Source organism: Maylandia zebra, linkage group LG1 (genome assembly GCF_041146795.1).
Source record: "Maylandia zebra isolate NMK-2024a linkage group LG1, Mzebra_GT3a, whole genome shotgun sequence".
Classification (NCBI taxonomy): domain Eukaryota; kingdom Metazoa; phylum Chordata; class Actinopteri; order Cichliformes; family Cichlidae; genus Maylandia; species Maylandia zebra.
The window spans coordinates 44,078,997-44,099,750 of NC_135167.1; the positions used below are offsets into that span (position 1 = coordinate 44,078,997).

The 20,754-nt window shown below is 44.0% G+C and overlaps 1 protein-coding gene across 2 annotated transcripts in view; it reads right to left on the bottom strand.

Moving 5' to 3' along the window:
- Nucleotides 1–17,406: 17,406 nt before the first annotated feature.
- abhd17c (abhydrolase domain containing 17C, depalmitoylase) overlaps nt 17,407–20,754 on the bottom strand; it is a 33,968-nt gene continuing 30,620 nt past the window's right edge. For both annotated transcript variants that reach the window (XM_004568683.5, XM_004568682.4), the window contains one exon: nt 17,407–20,732. In XM_004568683.5, the coding sequence (XP_004568740.1) occupies nt 20,513–20,732 (220 nt within the window). In that variant the 3' untranslated portion in view covers nt 17,407–20,512. The remainder of the gene's footprint in view (nt 20,733–20,754) is intronic.

A 20,754-nucleotide genomic window follows, 5' to 3' on the forward strand; every position in this document is an offset into this window, starting at 1 on the left:
GACTATTGCAAGTCATTAAACGCTCTACCAGCTGATTAATATCATGTCTCTTCCCCCCCCCCCCCCCCCCCCCTTTTTTTTTTTTTTTTTTTTTTTTTTTTCCCCCTTTTGGGGTTTGTGTTTGTTTTGGGTTTCTTATTAGGTTTTGTTTTGTTTGTTTACTTAAGCGTGTGTGTAGGTGTGCCTGTGTGTGTGTGTTATTGTGTCTGTTCATGTAAGAAAAACTAAAAAATATGTGAGGGGAACAGATTGTGTTGTCATTGTAAACTACTGTACACTTGTCTCTCAATAAAAATATTAAAAAAAAAAAAAAAGAAAACCAAACATTGCAGATATTTTGATTAGGGCTGGGACAACGCGTCGACGTAATCGATTACGTCGACGCAAAAAATACGTCGACGTAAAAAAATCTGCGTCGATGCGTCGTCACTTTCAAAAAAAGACATGGCGGCAGCGAGTAGCGAAATCATGAGTGAGGCAGTTGCAGTCAACTTAAATCACTCCACCCGAACACGCAGCTCTACAGTATGGGGATATTTTAACAGAAAAGGAAGTGATTCAGTCGTCTGCCGGCTTTGTGAGGTGGAAATGGCCTATCATAAAAGCACGACGGCTATGCACCAGCACCTCAAACGACTGCATCCAGGAGCAGCTTCTGCAAAGGACAAACCACCGTAAGTTTTCAACTTTTTTACTAACGCTAGTTTTTACCCGTTAATTCATCCAGACCCCCCCGCCCCACGTAGACGTACACTCACTCATAGACACAGAGATAAACACCCAACCTCCGTAAATACAAAACTAATTTAAGCTGCTTAGCAGTAACATACAGCAGCTGCTGTTTAGTTGTTATTGTTTTTTTGGTTTGTGGCCCATGCTGGCAAAATGAGTCGGAATGCGCGCAGGCTGATTATCAGAATCGGCGAAAGACAAAAATGTGAGACAGCGAATTGGCCGCAGGAGAAATGTTAACAAGGATAATGCACCACCTGCTAAACGTAGCCGTCGTGGACACTATTACAACATTGTTAAAGTGCTTGCAAAAGCAAAATGACAACGAACTCTTGATTTGTCAAATTTAATGTGTTTCATCCTATTTGAACGCTGTTTTTATACATAATGCTTCTCCAGCTTGATCTTATAGGTCAAAGTTATGCCATCTAATGACTAGAAAGCAGTGCACCAGTAAAGGTGCCATCAGCTATGGCTGTTTAAACGTTATCTTTTCCAGCCATCATGATTACTGCATATCATATGTTCAACACTGGGGATTATTATTAACCTCTTACTGTTATGCTATGAAAGAACATGGCATGACAGTATGTGTGTATATATCTATCTATCTATCTATCTATCTATCTATCTATCTATCTCTCTCTCTCTCTCTCTCTCTCTCTCTCTCTCTCTCTCTCTCTCTCTCTCTCTCTCTCTCAACCAGATCCTTATCAAATTATTTTGATATTATGCTTTCCATATGATTATTTAGTAATTATTCGAATTCATCTGTGTGCTGTGTGTGATTTATGATTTCAGGAATAAACAGAGAAGTCTGGAGGACTACTGTCAGAGAAGAAGTACACCATGCACCCCCCAGGAGGTGGCTGTACTTACTGAGAGCGTCTTATCTATGATTTTAAAAGACAAGAGACCACTTGCTGTGGGTGAGGGATTCAAAGAAATGCTGACCACTTTCCAACCAGGTTACACTCTGCCGTCTAAGCGTCATTTTACAAGCATGATGGAGAGAAAGTATGAAACTTCAGTGCAGAGACTAAGGAATGAACTAAAAAAAAAGCCTCCAAAACATCCAAAATCTCCCTTACCACTGATGCTTGGACAAGTCTGGTCACAGAGTCCTACTTAGGGGTAACTTGTCATTTCATTATTTGTTCAAAGACGCCATTGCTGCTGTTTGTATATTATTCATTTTTTGCTATGATTTCCTTTGTTATATTTGTTTTGCAAAACATTTAATTTTTTGTTAAAAACAGCAGATTGTAGTACAATGTTATTGTGGATTTTATTTTGTGAATGAAGAGCACTTTTTGGCAGAAAGCAAAGTGAATGTTACATTTTGTTTGTTTAAAGACACCATTGTTGCTATTTATTTGAAATGTTTTGTTAACTTTTCCTTAATTTTATATATGTTTGCACATTTCATTTCTTGTTAAATGCTATCTCTATTGTATTGATTGTACGACCTCTACAACTTTATTTTGCAATTTTTTTTTATTAAAAGGTCTTCAAATGAATAAATTTGTGTTTTTCATTTATATACATAAATTAGTAAATGTGAAATTGCTATACAAGTCAAATAATGGGGGAAAAAATCATTAATCGAATCGAATCGAAATCGAATCGGATTGAAAAATGACTCGTTAGATTAATCGATGCATCGAAAAATTAATCGCTAGATTCATCGATTAGGAAAATAATCGTTTTGCCCAGCCCTAATTTTGATCATAACTCTGGTTTTTTATTAATTTTAATTTCAATTCAGGTTAGATTTTTTTTGTGCATAACGCAGATTTTATGTGCGCAGAGACGTGCCAGCAGTGCGCAATTGCGCACGCGCGCAGCTCAGAGAGAACATTGGATGCCGCTATAATATATTAAGTATTATTTTGATATTCTGTATTTGTCAGTCATAAATGTGGTTTGAGGATAATTCAAAAGATTAATCACGACTCAGTTCTGAATTATAGGCTCATAATCATGCACATCCATTGCAGCTGCTTTAGAATTGCCTGTTTTCACCACTGCACGCCATTACTGACAGGAGGAAGCAGTGAGCAATTTGAAACAGTATGCAACCTCTAGCAAGGCTCAGAAAGCAGCCTAGAGCAGCAGCAGTCAGTGTAGAGGCAGACAAACTCTGAGAGTAGCTGCTGCTATGTACTCACACTGTGCTCCACTCAGCTCCCACACACTCCGGGAGGGGTTTGTTGTTCCACAGATCAACTTCCTCCAAAAACACATTACTACACACACTGTCATTCATTCAATAGGGTCATACATACTGTGACTCGGACAGTAATTATGTTGTCAAAAGATATGATAAGGCACTGATCAGATATTCATGAACTAGCTTCTTTTTGTCTAGTTGCTTCTGTCTGGTTAATATGCTGCCAACAGTATCATTTGTTCATTTTTCAAAATCAAGGCTACTATGCTAGTCTAAGGATGTGGCATGGGTCCAGGCTGATGGAGCAGCAGTCTAAACAAGTGTATACTTTCCATGTCTGTGAGTCTCTGAGGTATTGTCATTGCAGGTCTTATGTATTCTGACCTCCCCATGCCCTAAAACAGGGGTGTCGAACTCCAGGCCTTGAGGGCCGGTGTCCTGCAAGGTTTTAGATCTCACCCTGGGTCAACACACCTGAATCAAATAATTAATTCATTACCAGGCCTCTGGAGAACTTCAAGATATGTTGAGGAGGTCATTTATTTATTTTATTTTTTTTCTCTTTTTCATTTTTTTTTCTCCTCTTTCTTCATTCATTGTCCGGGATGACTTCCATCCTCTTCACCGACAGTACACTTTAAAGTTGATATTGAGTTGGAATTTGATTAACGTAATTAGCTTAACTTCAGACTCATCTCTGCTACACTTGATGTAGCCTAACACTGACCATGAAACCACAGCCACTGTGAAAAGAAGGCCACGGGTTTGCAGCGCAGTTTTTTCTTTGTTACATAATTCCATATATTTTGCATCATATATTTGATGTCTTCAGTATGTATCTACAATGTAGAAATGAGTAAAAATAAAGAAAAAAGACTGGATGAGAAGGCGTGTTAAAACATTTGAACAGTAGTGTACAGCACCTTTCTTCTCTCCCACAGTTTCAAAGCACTTTGTACAACATGCCTTATTCACCTATTCATAGAACTTTCTTCTATGCTTAAGATCTAACATTTACATGCATTTATAGTCCGATGAGTATAAATGCTTCCAACCTTCCAATCACCAGCTGTATTATTATTATTATCATTATTGTTATTGTTGTTGTTGTTTTTATTTATTTATTAGATTTTTTTTTTGTTTTATTCTTTTAATGTTAATCACTTTGATGAGCACTTGTTGTTTTAAAGCGCTTTATCAGTAAAGTTGGCTTGGCTTGCCTAGCCGGCGGGGTAGGCTGCCCGGTCCTCCATTTCGTTGGGGCTCTTGCCCTTTGGCTGAAAGAGTTCAGTCTGGCCTCTTTCCTTCATCTGCTGGGGCAGGCAGTCAGTCTTCATCGAGGTGAATAGCCTCAGGTCTTCAGTACTCTTGGGTGGTTGTGGACTGCACAGCTCTGTCTTTCTGCCTCTGGCTCCTGGGGGAGGGCGTTGTTGTGGCTTCTCACCCTCATTATAAAGTATGTTTCTTGACAAAGACATTTACACACACACAGGTCATACACTCACTCATCCACACATATCTACACAAATACCTCACATACCTCAAAGCTGTGAGCGTGGTGCTAAAACTTTGGCTCTGTGTGCAGCTATTCACGGAGTTTTAACACTCCATTCATCACACCAAAATTTGGTAAGACATCTCAGTGTTGTTGGAGGAATTGTAGAGAGTTAGGTGACTTTATTCACATATTTTGGGATTGGCCTGGAATTTTTGAGTTTTGGAAATCTGTGCAAATAGATATAAAAAGTATTCTAGGGTTTGATTTATACTTGGACCCATGCGTATACATTTTGGGAATAGTCCCCAGGGATGTAGTGGACAAAGACTGTAAATATGTACTGAGAGTTCTGCTTCTGATTGTGAAGAAATGTATTACATCTGCATCACATTCTCTCAGTATCACACAATGATGAGATAGAATTAAAAAGGTCTACATTATGGAAAAAACAACATGGGAACCAATAGTAAGATTTATGGCACCTCTATGTATTCTTTAAAAAAAAAAGATTTATTACTATTTCCCCTGTGTTTATCTTAGTCATTTTTTTTATACAGGGAGTGCAGAATTATTAGGCAAGTTGTATTTCTGAGGAATAATTTTATTATTGAACAACAACCATGTTCTCAATGAACCCAAAACACTCATTAATATCAAAGCTGAATGTTTTTGGAAGTAGTTTTTAGTTTGTTTTTAGTTTTAGCTATTTTAGGGGGATATCTGTGTGTGCAGGTGACTATTACTGTGCAGAATTATTAGGCAACTTAACAAAAACAAATATATACCCATTTCAATTATTTATTTTTACCAGTGACACCAATATAACATCTCCACATTCACAAATATACATTTCTGACATTCAAAAACAAAACAAAAACAAATCAGCGACCAATATAGCCACCTTTCTTTGCAAGGACACTCAAAAGCCTGCCATCCATGGATTCTGTCAGTGTTTTGATCTGTTCACCATCAACATTGCGTGCAGCAGCAACCACAGCCTCCCAGACACTGTTCAGAGAGGTGTACTGTTTTCCCTCCTTGTAAATCTCACATTTGATGATGGACCACAGGTTCTCAATGGGGTTCAGATCAGGTGAACAAGGAGGCCATGTCATTAGTTTTTCTTCTTTTATACCCTTTCTTGCCAGCCACGCTGTGGAGTACTTGGACGCGTGTGATGGAGCATTGTCCTGCATGACAATCATGTTTTTCTTGAAGGATGCAGACTTCTTCCTGTACCACTGCTTGAAGAAGGTGTCTTCCAGAAACTGGCAGTAGGACTGGGAGTTGAGCTTGACTCCATCCTCAACCCGAAAAGGCCCCACAAGCTCATCTTTGATGATACCAGCCCAAACCAGTACTCCACCTCCACCTTGCTGGCGTCTGAGTGGGACTGGAGCTCTCTGCCCTTTACCAATCCAGCCACGGGCCCATCCATCTGGCCCATCAAGACTCACTCTCATTTCATCAGTCCATAAAACCTTAGAAAAACCAGTCTTGAGATATTTCTTGGCCCAGTCTTGACGTTTCAGCTTGTGTGTCTTGTTCAGTGGTGGTCGTCTTTCAGCCTTTCTTACCTTGGCCATGTCTCTGAGTATTGCACACCTTGTGCTTTTGGGCACTCCAGTGATGTTGCAGCTCTGAAATATGGCCAAACTGGTGGCAAGTGGCATCTTGGCAGCTGCACGCTTGACTTTTCTCAGTTCATGGGCAGTTATTTGGCGCCTTGGTTTTTCCACACGCTTCTTGCGACCCTGTTGACTATTTTGAATGAAACGCTTGATTGTTCGATGATCACGCTTCAGAAGCTTTGCAATTTTGAGACTGCTGCATCCCTCTGCAAGATATCTCACTATTTTTGACTTTTCTGAGCCTGTCAAGTCCTTCTTTTGACCCATTTTGCCAAAGGAAAGGACGTTGCCTAATAATTATGCACACCTGATATAGGGTGTTGATGTCATTAGACCACACCCCTTCTCATCACAGAGATGCACATCACCTAATATGCTTAATTGGTAGTAGGCTTTCGAGCTTATACAGCTTGGAGTAAGACAACATGCATGAAGAGGATGATGTGGACAAAATACTCATTTGCCTAATAATTCTGCACTCCCTGTATTTTGATTTTGGCCTTTTTCAGCTTTATTGGACAGAGCAGTAAAGAGTGACAGGAAAGCGGAGGGAGAGAAAAGGGAAGACATGCAGTAAAGGACCGCTCATCCCTGAACCAGCACCCATCTCAGTCATTCTTTATATAGTAATTGTTTTTTGTTTCACTGTTTATGTGTGTAGTTATTTCAATATTATTTTTACATCATAAGGTTATGGTTTATTTTGGGGAAGTGTAGTTTGGCCAGATGTTTTGTTATTGTGTTCATTGGTAGTTTCCAGAACACCGGAATGACAATTAAAAGGTATGACCACATACGATTTAACTACCAAGACTAATGATTATAATGGATGATCGTAAGGGGTAAAAAAGCTAATAAAGCTGTTTAAAGTGAAACGGGGCAAGGATGGACGACTGTACATGCTTGTATAAAACAGTTTGAAGATAAATAAAAAGTAAAAAAAAAAATGCTGCCAAAACAGTGGACTTCAGGGTGAAACCAGCTCCTCTAGATCCCACTTTCCTCCATGCCTGGCCAGTGGAGGCAACAAAATCCTTCCACTTTCTGGAAACAGTCACCTTCCGGGACCCAAGGTAGGAGCAAAATATCAGCTCCCTCATCAAGATAGCACAGCAGAGTATGTACCTCCACCTGTAAAAGGAGAACCTGCTGAAGTCAATGATAGTGCAGTTTTACTCCTTACTCACTCAAGTCTCAGCTCCTCCTGCATCCTCTGGTATGCTGCTGCAATTTCCAAGGACTAAGGCAAACTATATCATAGTGGTGCAATGGATCACTGTTAATCCGTGATGAACCGATCCCACACCACAGTTCGGCACACACGTGATCCAAAGATTCGAAAAAGAGAAAGAAAAAAGTGTGTGTATGGTGCACATGGTGAGTCTGTCAAGCGATAGTCATGGCCAGCGATAGTCATGGCCAGCGATAGTCATGGCCAGCGCTAGCGGTCCAAGTGGAGGAGCAGCGGCATTTAAGCAGCCCTTTGCTGCCCAATCCGACCGGGCTAAAGCTATTACAAAAGTTATTGAGATGTTTATAACTGCAGACATGAGGCCATATTCTTTTGTGCAAAACAAGGGGTTTAAACATAAGATGGACGTGCTTGAACCACGCTATGACATCCCGTTGCACGTCCACTTCGGTGACAAGATCGCTCCAAGCATGTATGAGCAGGAAAGGTCTAAAGTTATGGCTGAACTATCCCAGGAATCTTCTGTTGCCCTAACTACAGATGGGAGGACCTCCAGGACAACGAAAAGCTACGTGACCGCTCGTTATATCACAGCGGAGTGGTAGATACAAAGCCGTGTACTGCCCTATATTGCACCTTAATTTGTTTTTATATAATTGTGTGGAATGAGTCTGAGTTGAATGTTTTTCAATGGGAAAAAAATACTTAAATGGCAAGTTAAATTTTTCTTGTCTTTTTTCTTTTTTTGCTGATCCAAAGATTTATCCGATCTGAACCGTGAGTCTTTTGATCCGTTGCACATGTATGTATGTATGTATGTATGTATGTATGGATGGATAGATGGATAGAAAAAATTCCCCACTCACCCCTGTGGGCGGTCAATCCTTCAAGCTCGGGTCCTCTACCAGAGGCCTGGGAGCTTGAGGGTCCTGCGCAGTATCTTAGCTGTTCCCAGGACTGCGCTCTTCTGGACAGAGATCTCCGATGTTATTCCCGGGATCTGCTGGAGCCACTCGCCTAGCTTGGGAGTCACCGCACCTAGTGCTCCGATTACCACGGGGACCACCGTTACCTTCACCCTCCACATCCTCTCGAGCTCTTCTCTGAGCCCTTGGTATTTCTCCAGCTTCTCGTGTTCCTTCTTCCTGATATTGCTGTCATTCGGAACCGCTACATCGATCACTACGGCCATCTTCTTCTGTTTGTCTACCACCACTATGTCCGGTTGGTTAGCCACCACTATTTTGTCCGTCTGTATCTGGAAGTCCCACAGGGTCTTAGTTCGGTCATTCTACACCACCCTTGGGGGCGTCTCCCATTTTGACCTCGGGACTTCCAGGTTATACTCGGCACAGATGTTCCTGTACACTATGCCAGCCACTTGGTTATGGCGTTCCATGTATGCCCTGCCTGCTAGCATCTTGCACCCTGCTGTTATGTGCTGGATTGTCTCTGGGGCATCTTTACACAGCCTGCACCTGGGGTCTTGTCTGGTGTGATAGACCCCAGCCTCTATGGATCTTGTGCTCAGAGCTTGTTCTTGTGCTGCCATGATTAGTGCCTCTGTGCTGTCTTTCAGTCCAGCTTTGTCCAGCCACTGGTAGGATTTCTGGATGTCAGCCACCTCCTCTATCTGCCGGTGGTACATACCGTGCAGGGGCCTGTCCTTCCATGATGGTTCCTCGTCTCCCTCCTCTTTCTTGGGTTTCTGCTGCCTGAGGTATTCACTGAGCACTCGGTCAGTTGGGGCCATCTTCCCAATGTATTCTTGGATGTTCGTTGTCTCATCCTGGACTGTGGTGCTGACACTCACCAGTCCCCGGTCTCCTTCCTTCCGCTTAGCGTACAGCCTCAGGGTGAAACCCTCCATGCATGGTAAGGAGCTTTCTTGTCTTGATGTCAGTGGCTTCTATCTCCTCCTTTGGCCAGCCTATTACCCCAGCATGGTACCTGATCACGGGCAGGGCGTGCGTGTTGATGCCCCGGATCTTGTTCTTACCGTTCAGCTGACTCCTCAGGACTTGCCTGACCCTCTGCAGGTACTTGGTGGTTGCAGCTTTTCTAGTGGCCTCTTCATGTTTCTCATTCGCCTGCGGGATCCCCAGGTACTTGTAACTGTCCTCTATGTCTGCAATGTTGCCTTCTGGTAGTTCGACCCCCTCAGTTCTGACTACCTTCCCTCTCTTTGTTATCATCTGACTACACTTCTCCAGCCTGAACGACATTCCAATGTCATTGCTGTATAGCCTGGTAGTGTGGATCAGTGAATCGATGTCTTGTTCACTCTTGGCATACAACTTGATGTCATCCATGTACAGGAGGTGGCTGACAACTGCTCCGTTCCGTAGTCGGTATCCGTAGCCAGTCTTGTTAATGATCTCACTGAGGGGGTTCAGGCCTATGCAGAACAGCAGTGGGGACAGAGCATCTCCTTGGTAGATCCCGCACTTGATGGTGACTTGTGCTATGGGCTTGAGGATGGCCTCCAGTGTTGTTTGCCACATCCCCATTGAGTTCCTGATGAAGGCTTTCAGGGTCCTGTTGATCTTGTATAGTTCTAGGCATTCCAGTATCCAGCTGTGGGGCATTGAGTCATAGGCCTTCTTGTAATCAACCCAGGCAGTGCACAGGTTGGTCAGTCTGGTCCTGCAGTCTCGGCTGACTGCTGCCAGTAGCTGGTGTTTTGCGCCTCTGGTATTCTTGCCCATCCCTTTCTGTGCCCCGCTCATGTATTGACCCATGTGCCTGTTCATCTTAGCCGCTATGATACCTGACAGGAGCTTCCACGTGGTGCTGAGGCAGGTTATTGGTCGGTAGTTGGAGGGGATCGGTCCCTTCTGGGGGTCCTTGAGGATCAGGACTGTCCGGCCTTCGGTTAGCTGGTTCATTTGTGCTGCCAGGCGCTCGTGGAGTGCAGTCAGCTTCTTCAGCCGGTAGGCGTGAACCATGTCAGGGCCTGGTGCTTGCTGTCCGACTCTTCATACTGGAGACCCTTTCTTGGATATCTGCCACGGATATGGATATATGGATATGGATAAAACACCCAGCACGCCCCTGCGGGCGGTTTATCCTTCAAGCTCGGGTCCTCTACCAGAGGCCTGGGAGCTTGAGGGTCCTGCGCAGTATCTTAGCTGTTCCCAGGACTGCGCTCTTCTGGACAGAGATCTCCGATGTTGTTCCTGGGATCTGCTGGAGCCACTCGCCTAGCTTGGGAGTCACCGCACCTAGTGCTCCGATTACGACGGGGACCACCGTTACCTTCACCCTCCACATCCTCTCGAGCTCTTCTCTGAGCCCTTGGTATTTCTCCAGCTTCTCGTGTTCCTTCTTCCTGATATTGCTGTCATTCGGAACCGCTACATCGATCACTACGGCCATCTTCTTCTGTTTGTCTACCACCACTATGTCCGGTTGGTTAGCCACCACCATTTTGTCCGTCTGTATCTGGAAGTCCCACAGGATCTTAGCTTGGTCATTCTCCACCACCCTTGGGGGCATCTCCCATTTTGACCTCGGGACTTCCAGGTTATACTCGGCACAGATGTTCCTGTACACTATGCCGGCCACTTGGTTATGGCGTTCCAGTATGCCTTGCCTGCTAGCATCTTGCACCCTGCTGTTATGTGCTGGATTGTCTCTGGGGCATCTTTACACAGCCTGCACCTGGGGTCTTGCCTGGTGTGATAGACCCCAGCCTCTATGGATCTTGTGCTCAGAGCTTGTTCTTGTGCTGCCATGATTAGTGCCTCTGTGCTGTCTTTCAGTCCAGCTTTGTCCAGCCACTGGTAGGATTTCTGGATATCAGCCACCTCCTCTATCTGCCGGTGGTACATACCGTGCAGGGGCCTGTCCTTCCATGATGGTTCCTCGTCTCCCTCCTCTTTCTTGGGTTTCTGCTGCCTGAGGTATTCACTGAGCACTCGGTCAGTTGGGGCCATCTTCCTAATGTATTCTTGGATGTTCGTTGTCTCATCCTGGACTGTGGTGCTGACACTCACCAGTCCCCGGCCCCCTTCCTTCCGCTTAGCGTACAGCCTCAGGGTGCTGGATTTGGGGTGAAACCCTCCATGCATGGTAAGGAGCTTTCTTGTCTTTATGTCAGTGGCTTCTATCTCCTCCTTTGGGCAGCCTATTACCCCAGCAGGGTACCTGATCACGGGCAGGGCGTACGTGTTGATGGCCCGGATCTTGTTCTTACCATTCAGCTGACTCCTCAGGACTTGCCTGACCCTCTGCAGGTACTTGGTGGTTGCAGCTTTTCTAGCGGCCTCTTCATGGTTCCCATTCGCCTGTGGGATCCCCAAGTACTTGTAACTGTCCTCTATGTCTGCAATGTTGCCTTCTGGTAGTTCAATCCCCTCAGTTCTGACTACCTTCCCTCTCTTTGTTACCATCCGACTACACTTCTCCAGTCCGAACGACATTCCAATGTCATTGCTGTATAGCCTGGTAGTGTGGATCAGTGAATCGATGTCTCGTTCACTCTTGGCATACAGCTTGATGTCATCCATGTACAGGAGGTGGCTGACAACTGCTCCGTTCTGTAGTCGGTATCCGTAGCCAGTCTTGTTAATGATCTCACTGAGGGGGTTCAGGCCTATGCAGAACAGCAGTGGGGACAGAGCATCTCCTTGGTAGATCCCGCACTTGATGGTGACTTGTGCTATGGGCTTGGAGTTGGCCTCTAGTGTTGTACGCCACATCCCCATTGAGTTCCTGATGAAGGCTCTTAGGGTCCCATTGATCTTGTACAATTCTAGGCATTCCAGTATCCAGCTGTGGGGCATTGAGTCATAGGCCTTCTTGTAATCAATCCAGGCAGTGCACAGGTTGGTCAGTCTGGTCTTGCAGTCTCGGCTGATTGTTCTGTCTACCAGTAGCTGGTGTTTTGCGCCTCTGGTATTCTTGCCAATTCCTTTCTGTGTCCCGCTCATGTATTGACCCATGTGCCTGTTCATCTTAGCCGATATGATGCCTGACAGGAGCTTCCATGTAGTACTGAGGCAGGTTATTGGTCGGTAGTTGGAGGGGACCGGTCCCTTCTTGGGGTCCTTGGGGATCAGGACCGTCCGGCCTTCAGTTAGCCATTCCGGGTGTCTCTCGTTAACTAGCAGCTGGTTCATTTGTGCTGCCAGACGCTCGTGGAGTGCAGTCAGCTTCTTCAGCCAGTAGGCGTGAACCATGTCGGGCCCTGGTGCTGTCCAACTCTTCATACTGGAGACCCTTTCTTGGATATCTGCCACTGTGATGGTTACTGGACCCTGTTCAGGGAGGTCGCTGTGGTCTGCCCTCAGATCCTCTAGCCACTGAGCATTGCCATTATGGGTTGCATCCTTCTCCCATATGCTCTTCCAGTATTGCTCCGTCTCCAGCCTTGGTGGTGCTGTTCTCTTATTGTTCCCTTGCCACTGAGAGTACACCTTTGCTGGTTCTGTGGAGAACAGCTGGTTTATTCTCCTTCAGGTATGTGGATGACACCTGGATGAAAATCAAATCTCAGGACGTACCACAATTCACAGATCACATTAACTCGGTGGACCAACACATCAAATTCACCAGGGAGGATATGAAAAGTGGAAGGTCAGACTTCTTAAACTGTGAGATTTCCATCAGTAATGGGGGACATCTAAAAGCTGATGTGTACCGTAAACCTACGCATACGGATCAGTATTTGAGGTTTGACTCTCATCATCCACTGGAGCACAAACTGAGCTTTATCAGGACACTACAACATTGAGCGAACACCATCCCCACAGACACAGCGGCCAGGGAAGCAGAAAAACACCAGTTCAAGAAGGCCCTGAGTAAATGTGGTTATCCCAGCAGGACTTTTGTCAAAGCTGGGAAGGCGCCAAAAGAAGGCTCCAGCCGATCCAGGAGAGAAGGACAACCGCTGCCTAAGCGAAAACCCTTAGCGAGCCCATATCTGTCAGGCGTTTCGGAACAGTTGAGACGCATTTTTTTCTAAACACCGGGTCTCTGTGGCTATTAAACCCCAAAATATGCTGCAACAAAAACCGGTCCACCTCAAGGATCGGGTCCCCCGACACAAACAGAAGTGTACACTGTTAAATGCCAGGAGGATTGCCAGGATTTATACATCGGGGAAACCAAACAACATCTGGTGAAGTGGATGGCACAACACAGAAGAGCTCCCTCGTCAGGCCTGGACTCTGCAGTCTATTCACACCTACAGGCCAGTGGACACTCTTTCAATGATGAGGATGTAACATCCATAGGGAGGAACGCTGGCTTGAGTGCGGAGTCAAGGAGGCCATTTACGTAAATAGGGAAAGACCATCTCTGAATCGAAGAGGGGGCCTCAGAGTACATCTTCCTCCATCTTCCAATGCTGTGATTGGAGCCATTCTCCAACTCTCTGTTAATGGTATTTATGGCCATTGATCAGTGGTCTATGATCAATGGTTGTTGATCAGTGGTCATGACAGTTTGCATATTAATTACAACAGACTTTGTTGGTGATGACAGCTTCAAGACACCTCCTACATGGAGAACCTGGTATCATGCATTACTCAGGTGTGGCACATTCTTCCATAAAAACAGTTCAAATTCTGAAGGTTTTGTGGGCCCCTTCTATGAACTCAAATGTCTATCAGCTTTGCTTCTTACCACAGATTTTCAATTAGATTCGGTTCAGGTGATTGGCTGGGCGATTCTAGTAGCTTTATTTTCTTTTCTGAGTTTTCTTGGCTTGTGTTTGGAATCATGGTCTTCCTGAATGTCTACCCTCGTTTGTCCACCACCATTATTTTGGTTGATAGCAGCAAATTTTTATCAAGAATGTATCAAGAACAGGCCCACAACTTGATATTTCCAACTCAAAAGGCACTGCGTAACAACCTAAGACAACAAAGTTTGAACCTCCAAACATGTTGTGTATTACGGTTTGGAGTTCAAGTTTTGTCCTACCTGACCAGACTATATGTCTGTGTGTCTTTCTGTGTCTTTCTGGCTGCTGCCAAATTTCCCCTTGTGGGACAATTAAAGGATTATTCTATTCTATTCTACAGGGTGGGCCATTTATATTGATACACCATAATAACATGGAAATGGCTGGTGATATGTTAAAGTCCTGTTTGTTGCACATTAGTATATGTGAGGGGGTAAAAGAGAATAAAGTTACGTTTGTGGACTTCAGCTCTGCCTTCAACACCATCCTTCCAGACCATCTCCGAGGCAAGCTTTCCCAGATGAATGTGCCTGATCCCATCTGCCGGTGGATCACTGACTTCCTGACGGACAGGAAGCAGCATGTGAGGCTGGGAAAGAATGTCTCGGACTCCCGGACCATCAGCACCGGCTCCCCTCAGGGCTGTGTTCTTTCTCCTCTGCTCTTCTCCCTGTACACCAACTGCTGCACCTCCACCCACCAGTCTGTCAAGCTAATCAAGTTTGCAGATGACACCACCGTTATTGGGCTCATCTCGGACGGGGACGAGTCTGCCTACAGGAGGGAGGTTGAACGTCTGGTGTCCTGGTGCAGCCACAACAACCTGGTGCTAAATGCCCAGAAGACAGTGGAGATTATTGTGGACTTCAGGAAGCACACAGCCCCACTCCCCCCCCCATCATCCTGACTGACACCCCCATCACCTCTGTGGACTCATTCCGCTTCCTGGGTACCACCATCACCCAGGACCTGAAGTGGGAGCCCACCATCACCTCCGTCATCAAGAAAGCCCAGCAGAGGATGTACTTCCTGAGGCAGCTGAAGAAATTCAACCTGCCAACACGGACGATGATGCAGTTCTACACTGCAATCATCGAGTCCATCCTCACCTCCTCCATCACCGTGTGGTACGCTGGAGCCACTATCAGGGACAAACAGAGACTGCAGCGTGTTGTGCGCTCTGCTGAGAAGGTGATTGGCTGTAGACTCCCATCTCTGCAGGACCTGTACATCTCCAGGACACTGCGGTGTGCAGCTCAGATCTCAGCTGACCCTTCTCACCCTGGACACAGTCTGTTTGACCTGCTCCCCTCAGGCAGGAGGCTCCGGTCCATTCGCACCAGAACCTCTCGCCATAAGAACAGTTTCTTCCCCTCTGCTGTTGGACACATGAACAATAACCGTATGACTGTTCCCACCACTAACACATGACCCTACGCTGTGTTCACTGCATCATTCCATGTTTGGCACTGATCACCACCTGCACTCATGTATATATCTTTCTACGTAGCACTTTTAATTCTTATTCTCATGTATATATCTCATGTATATCTCATGCATATATCTTTCTATGTAGCACTTTTAATTCTTATTCTTACTTTTATTTTTTCATGTCTATTTAAGCGCAATTTATGACAGTATGTTTGCACTGAAGCACCGCAGCAATTTCCTAATGTTGTAAACCTGCTCAACATTTGGCAATAAAACCCTTTCTGATTCTGATTCTGAAACCAAGCACACCATTGTTTTTCTTGTGACATTACCAATAAGTTTGATGTGTCACATGGCCCTCTTCCTATTGAAAAAACAAAAGTTTTATCCAAGATGGCCGACTTCTAAATGGCCACCATGGTCACCACCCAGCTTGAGGAGTTTGCCCCCTCACATATACTAATGTGCCACAAACAGGACTTTAATATCACCAACCATTCCCATGTTATTACGGTGTATCCATATAAATGGTCCACCCTGTATATTCTCCTGGTATTTCACAGGCTTGTCTAAATATTGTTAAACTGTTGTATGTTTAACACAGCCTTGGCTCCCATGGGACATCATCGTGGAGGGAGGGGTTTCCTCTCTCTACCTCTCCCTGCTGCCCCTTCTTGGAATGCAGCTGGATGTTCTGGTGTGGTCGTTAACACCCTTCCTTGGTCATCTGGTTTGACTAGGAGCTCTTCCTTGTTATATTTTCTCCCCCCTTCATTAGAGCCAATTTGGGAAAAGAAAAATGTGTTTGGCACAACAGTCCATTCAGTTAATAATTCTAATGGCAACAGCTGCCAGACAGAAAGGATGGGAGTTTACATTCTTTTGTAACCAATGCCATCAGTATGTCTTAGCTGTCCATATCTGAGGCCTCGGAAACTGCCAGGCAAAGACTCACAGCTTTGGCCAGCTGCTATTCCACTTAACCATCCAAGGTGTACTCTCAGTGGCAGCGGAACAACATGAGAACAGCCCAACCAAGGCTGGAGATGAAGCAATATTGGATAAGCGTATGGGACATGGACACAACCCATGACAAGAATGCTCAGTGGCTAGTGGATCTAAGAGGAAACCACAGCAACCTCCCTGAATAGGATCCAGTAACCATCACAGTGGCAGACATCCAAGAAAGGGTCTCAAGCATGAAAACCTGGACAGCACGAGGCCCAGACATGATTCACATCTACTGACTATAGAAGCTAACTGCACTGCATGAGTATCTGGCAGCACCTGTGAATCAGGTACTAATAGATGAGTCATACCCAGAATGGCTAATGGAAGGCCAGGCAGCGCCTATCCCAAAAGATCCAAAGGGACCAGTCCCTCTACCACACTATTATCAAGCACAGGTAGAGTTGCACAAATTAAATATATTAAAAGCCTTCAGAAAAGTGAAAGTAGAAGAGTGAGTCAAAAAACAGAGAGACATGCTGTAGACGGAAACTGATGAACTCAAAAGTCAATACAAGATTTTGTTTTACTGATTTATGTACTGTCACATACAGGCACAGACTACAACCTGAAAAAGTTAGAACAATATAAAATTAATAGCTCATTTAAAGCATAAAGTTAATTAGACATATTGGAATTTAAGGCTGAAATTGTTTTGCGATGCCAGGAAAAAAATAAAATACCAAACAAACAAAAAGAATTACCCAATAACTGGGAGAAGGTCTCTCTTGTAGATGAGGAAAAGTTCAACTAGGGATACAGCTAAAATGTATGAATACAGTTTATCAATAGGAAAGCAAAATATTAGGAGATTTTATCAATGACACTTTTGACAAATTTCTGTAGAAAAGAGAAAACCACTACTGAATGGCTGTTATGTTCACTGCAGATTGTGGAATGGAAGTCATGGCATGGATCAAAATACTTCTGAAAACCACATTCTGTCACGTTGTTCACAGTTTCCAAAGTACTCAGAAATATGGTTGTATTACTACAATATTGGTATTTCATCACCCTAACATGGTGGTGAGACAAAGAAAAGATCAGAAACACAATTCCACATGTCCTTTATTCCACTATAACCAATGAAACATCCATTGTGCTGCTTCTTGCAACCACTACATGTATGATGTATCCATTTCACAGCATATTTAAGGCTTATTTCATTGTTTTACACACCATGATCAATATACGATTCTACTAGCTGTCTTTCATTTGCATAATAAAATCAATAAAAACTAGCCAGCCTTATGAAAGGCCTAATATGTACCGAGTACTGAAGTATACCATTACAGAGGATTACTGTACAAACCATTTTCAGAAACGGTGTAAATCTTTCAACATTTAGATTGGACAAATGTGTAAAAATGTCAGTATCAAAAGAAGAATCGGGTCCTAAGAGGATCTTCATTTCCTTTTAGAAGAGAAACTAAAGGAAATACACTGGAGATGATTGAGGACTTTTTACTCAAAAGTCCAACATTAGCTATGATCGGAAAACACGAATATCCAACTGACAAATTACAGCAGTGCACCAAATCATCATTACAAGTTGCAATGCAAATATTCCCCAAACACAATCCTGAAAAGATTCAGCATTTACTTCAAAGTGTTAGTTTGTTTTGTTTAAATCTGATCTTAGTGTCATATAGCTTCATTTTTTTTGTCCACTTGCAGGCAACAAAAAATAAATTATTCAAATACAACTGATGCAACATCCAAAACCAGGAGTGATCATTTGCATGCGTCGGTCATTTTCACAGCATTCCATTTCCTCGTTGTGGTTTTGTCTTTGAAAGTTAAAATTATCAAAGGGTTCAGCAGACACCTGCTTTGTAGGCTGATTTCTATCATTCTACAGGCAGGAACACGAGTCAGAGGATTACTAGTCAGGCTGAAGTTGATTTTTGTACCTTGCTCTCATTTTGGTATTCCCCAAACTGTCTGGCTTTCACAGTGATCGATTCCTGCGATAAATAGCAGCAGTCAGTCCCCCTGAAGACCACAAGCTTCTTGCAATTCACAGGAATGTCTGACTGAAATACAAACATAAGGCTTTGTTCTTAGTGAGGAATTACAGATAATTAAGCACAACCCCCAAACCAGTAAATGTATGTTCACTTTGAACAACCTAAACACAGCAGAATTCAGTGTCTTCAGACGGCAAGCAAACCCACTCTATGCTGCCTGGCAGCTTGCAAGACTTGTTTTCATGTGAATCAGCTGTCTTACCAGCCAATCAACAGTTAACACAGCTCTGATACCCGCTGCTCTCTCTTCCACAGAGGTAGGTTTTCTTATTTGGGATGTTTCCCTTTTGTGTTGCTTAAAGGCCAAGGTGCACACATGGTGTGAGACTGCTGCATATGAGACGACAATGAGAATTTTCGATATGTACCAGGTGCAATCAAAATTTCTGACAGTTCTCTTTTCTTTGTGCAGCAAACCTCCAGGAGCTCCTAGTACTTGGATTGCTCCCTGATAGTCGTACTCTGACCATTTGACTTTCATGTTCCAGGTCAAATCTGGCAAGTAGGACTGTTTGGGCCAAAATAGATGTGTGTGTTTCCTGTGTGGTGTGAGAAGCAGACTGTCCTGTTGGCTTGCACTCGATCTTCTCCGCTGGACGGCTGGATGATTTAACTGTGCTTAAACGGTTATCATTAGGGATGCTCCTGACCAAACATTTTCCTAGTCAATGAGTTGGGTTTTTTTTGTTACATCAAACCATTAGTGACCTAAGTGTTATATATTCTGGACTTTCTCTTTCAAAAAAGACTCAACAGATCATTCAGTTTCCTGAGAAACATAGAATGTCACAAGTAATATTAGGACTGTGTAAGATTACAGGGAAACAACTGTGATTACAAAGTTTACAAATGTGAATTTTATAAGTGCACACACATACTAAGACACTAGCAAATGTTTAATGTTTTGCAACAAACAGCAGGAAGACTCTTGATGTTCACGGTTGAAGCTAAATGCTATGGTTAGGCTACAAATGGATTTCAAACAGTAAGCCATGTTTGCCTGCAACCTTCTATGAGTTATCAAAGAGCCTAAGAAAATGATGCCACATCTTTAATTTGCTGCCCACAATCCTTATGTAATATCCACTGAGACCAGCTGTGTGTGAGTGACCAACTCATTATAACCACTTCCATTTTACAAATGACACACACACACACACACCTGCACAACAGCTGTGACCAGAGGCTGTAGTGATCGGGGAGTGCCACTGCCATAGTGAGCTGTGCCGTGTCTCAAGGTAAAATATGTATTGCAGGACCAAAGGTTTCCCAGTAAAACACTGCATTGTGATGAGACGATCAATGACTAACTGGTGAGGCCAGCTGGTGTACATGATCCTCTCACCACAATGCATTTCAAACCTCTCTGCTTGAAGTTTGTACAACATCTAAAGGAGCAAACTGCTGTAGATGTGGAATGTGCCAGTTGAAGTTTGCCATTATCATCTCCCTACATGAGAGAGCAGCGTGCATCAACACTACAGAATACAGAGCCTAAACAAGCTGGGATGCAGTCTGGCCAGCAAAAGAAATATGAGAGAGAAAAAAAAATCACAGTTTTACGTCAAATAAAAACATAATGAAATGTCTGCTAACAAAATGCAACATTACAGTGCAACCCTGTAATCAACCCTGAATGGTAAAGTTAAAGAAAGGAAAAAGGAAACTCTTCGTCCACAGTATCTTGAGGTGCAAAACTGATACTTCTTTACCTTGTATAAAAGAATACAAAATTCAACATTGCAAATACTCAGTCAAAAGAAAAGAAGGGCGATCGTGGACCAAACAGAATGAAGGATATGAAAGTGTGAGCAACAGAAGCTCACGGTGAAAGACTGACATACAAAAGACAGGGGAGATAGAATAAGTAGAGAGTGGGAAGGAAGCAAAGATTTGGAGTGGATAATGAATCAAGACTGAGCAGCAGTTAGAAACACTGTCGAGGCCCGGGCTCATTAGCAGGTTGTTGTGTCTCGTAGGAGCACCAGCCAGGTCTCGAAGAACTCCATATTTGGGCTAACCATTGATGGTGTCATCATTTTACTCCTGTTGTGTCCCTCCAGAGAAAATGATGAGGATACTTCTTGAGTGTCTTGAAATGAACCCGGGCCCGAATTCCAAGGTCCTCAAGAAGTGGAAAGCTCGAAAGAGATGAACTGTTTGAGCCTCTCCAGGTACTGAGCATATAGCTCAATGTCATTGTGGCCAGCTCCCTCCACCCAAAGAGGCTCAACCGCACGGGGACAGCGCTCATACATCGCCAAGCCATGGGAGAAGTCAATGACCTCGTCCTCTGTGCCATGAATTACAAGCACCGGGGACGCCACCTTGGACACCTTGTCGATACTGAAGAGAAAGAAAAAGACAT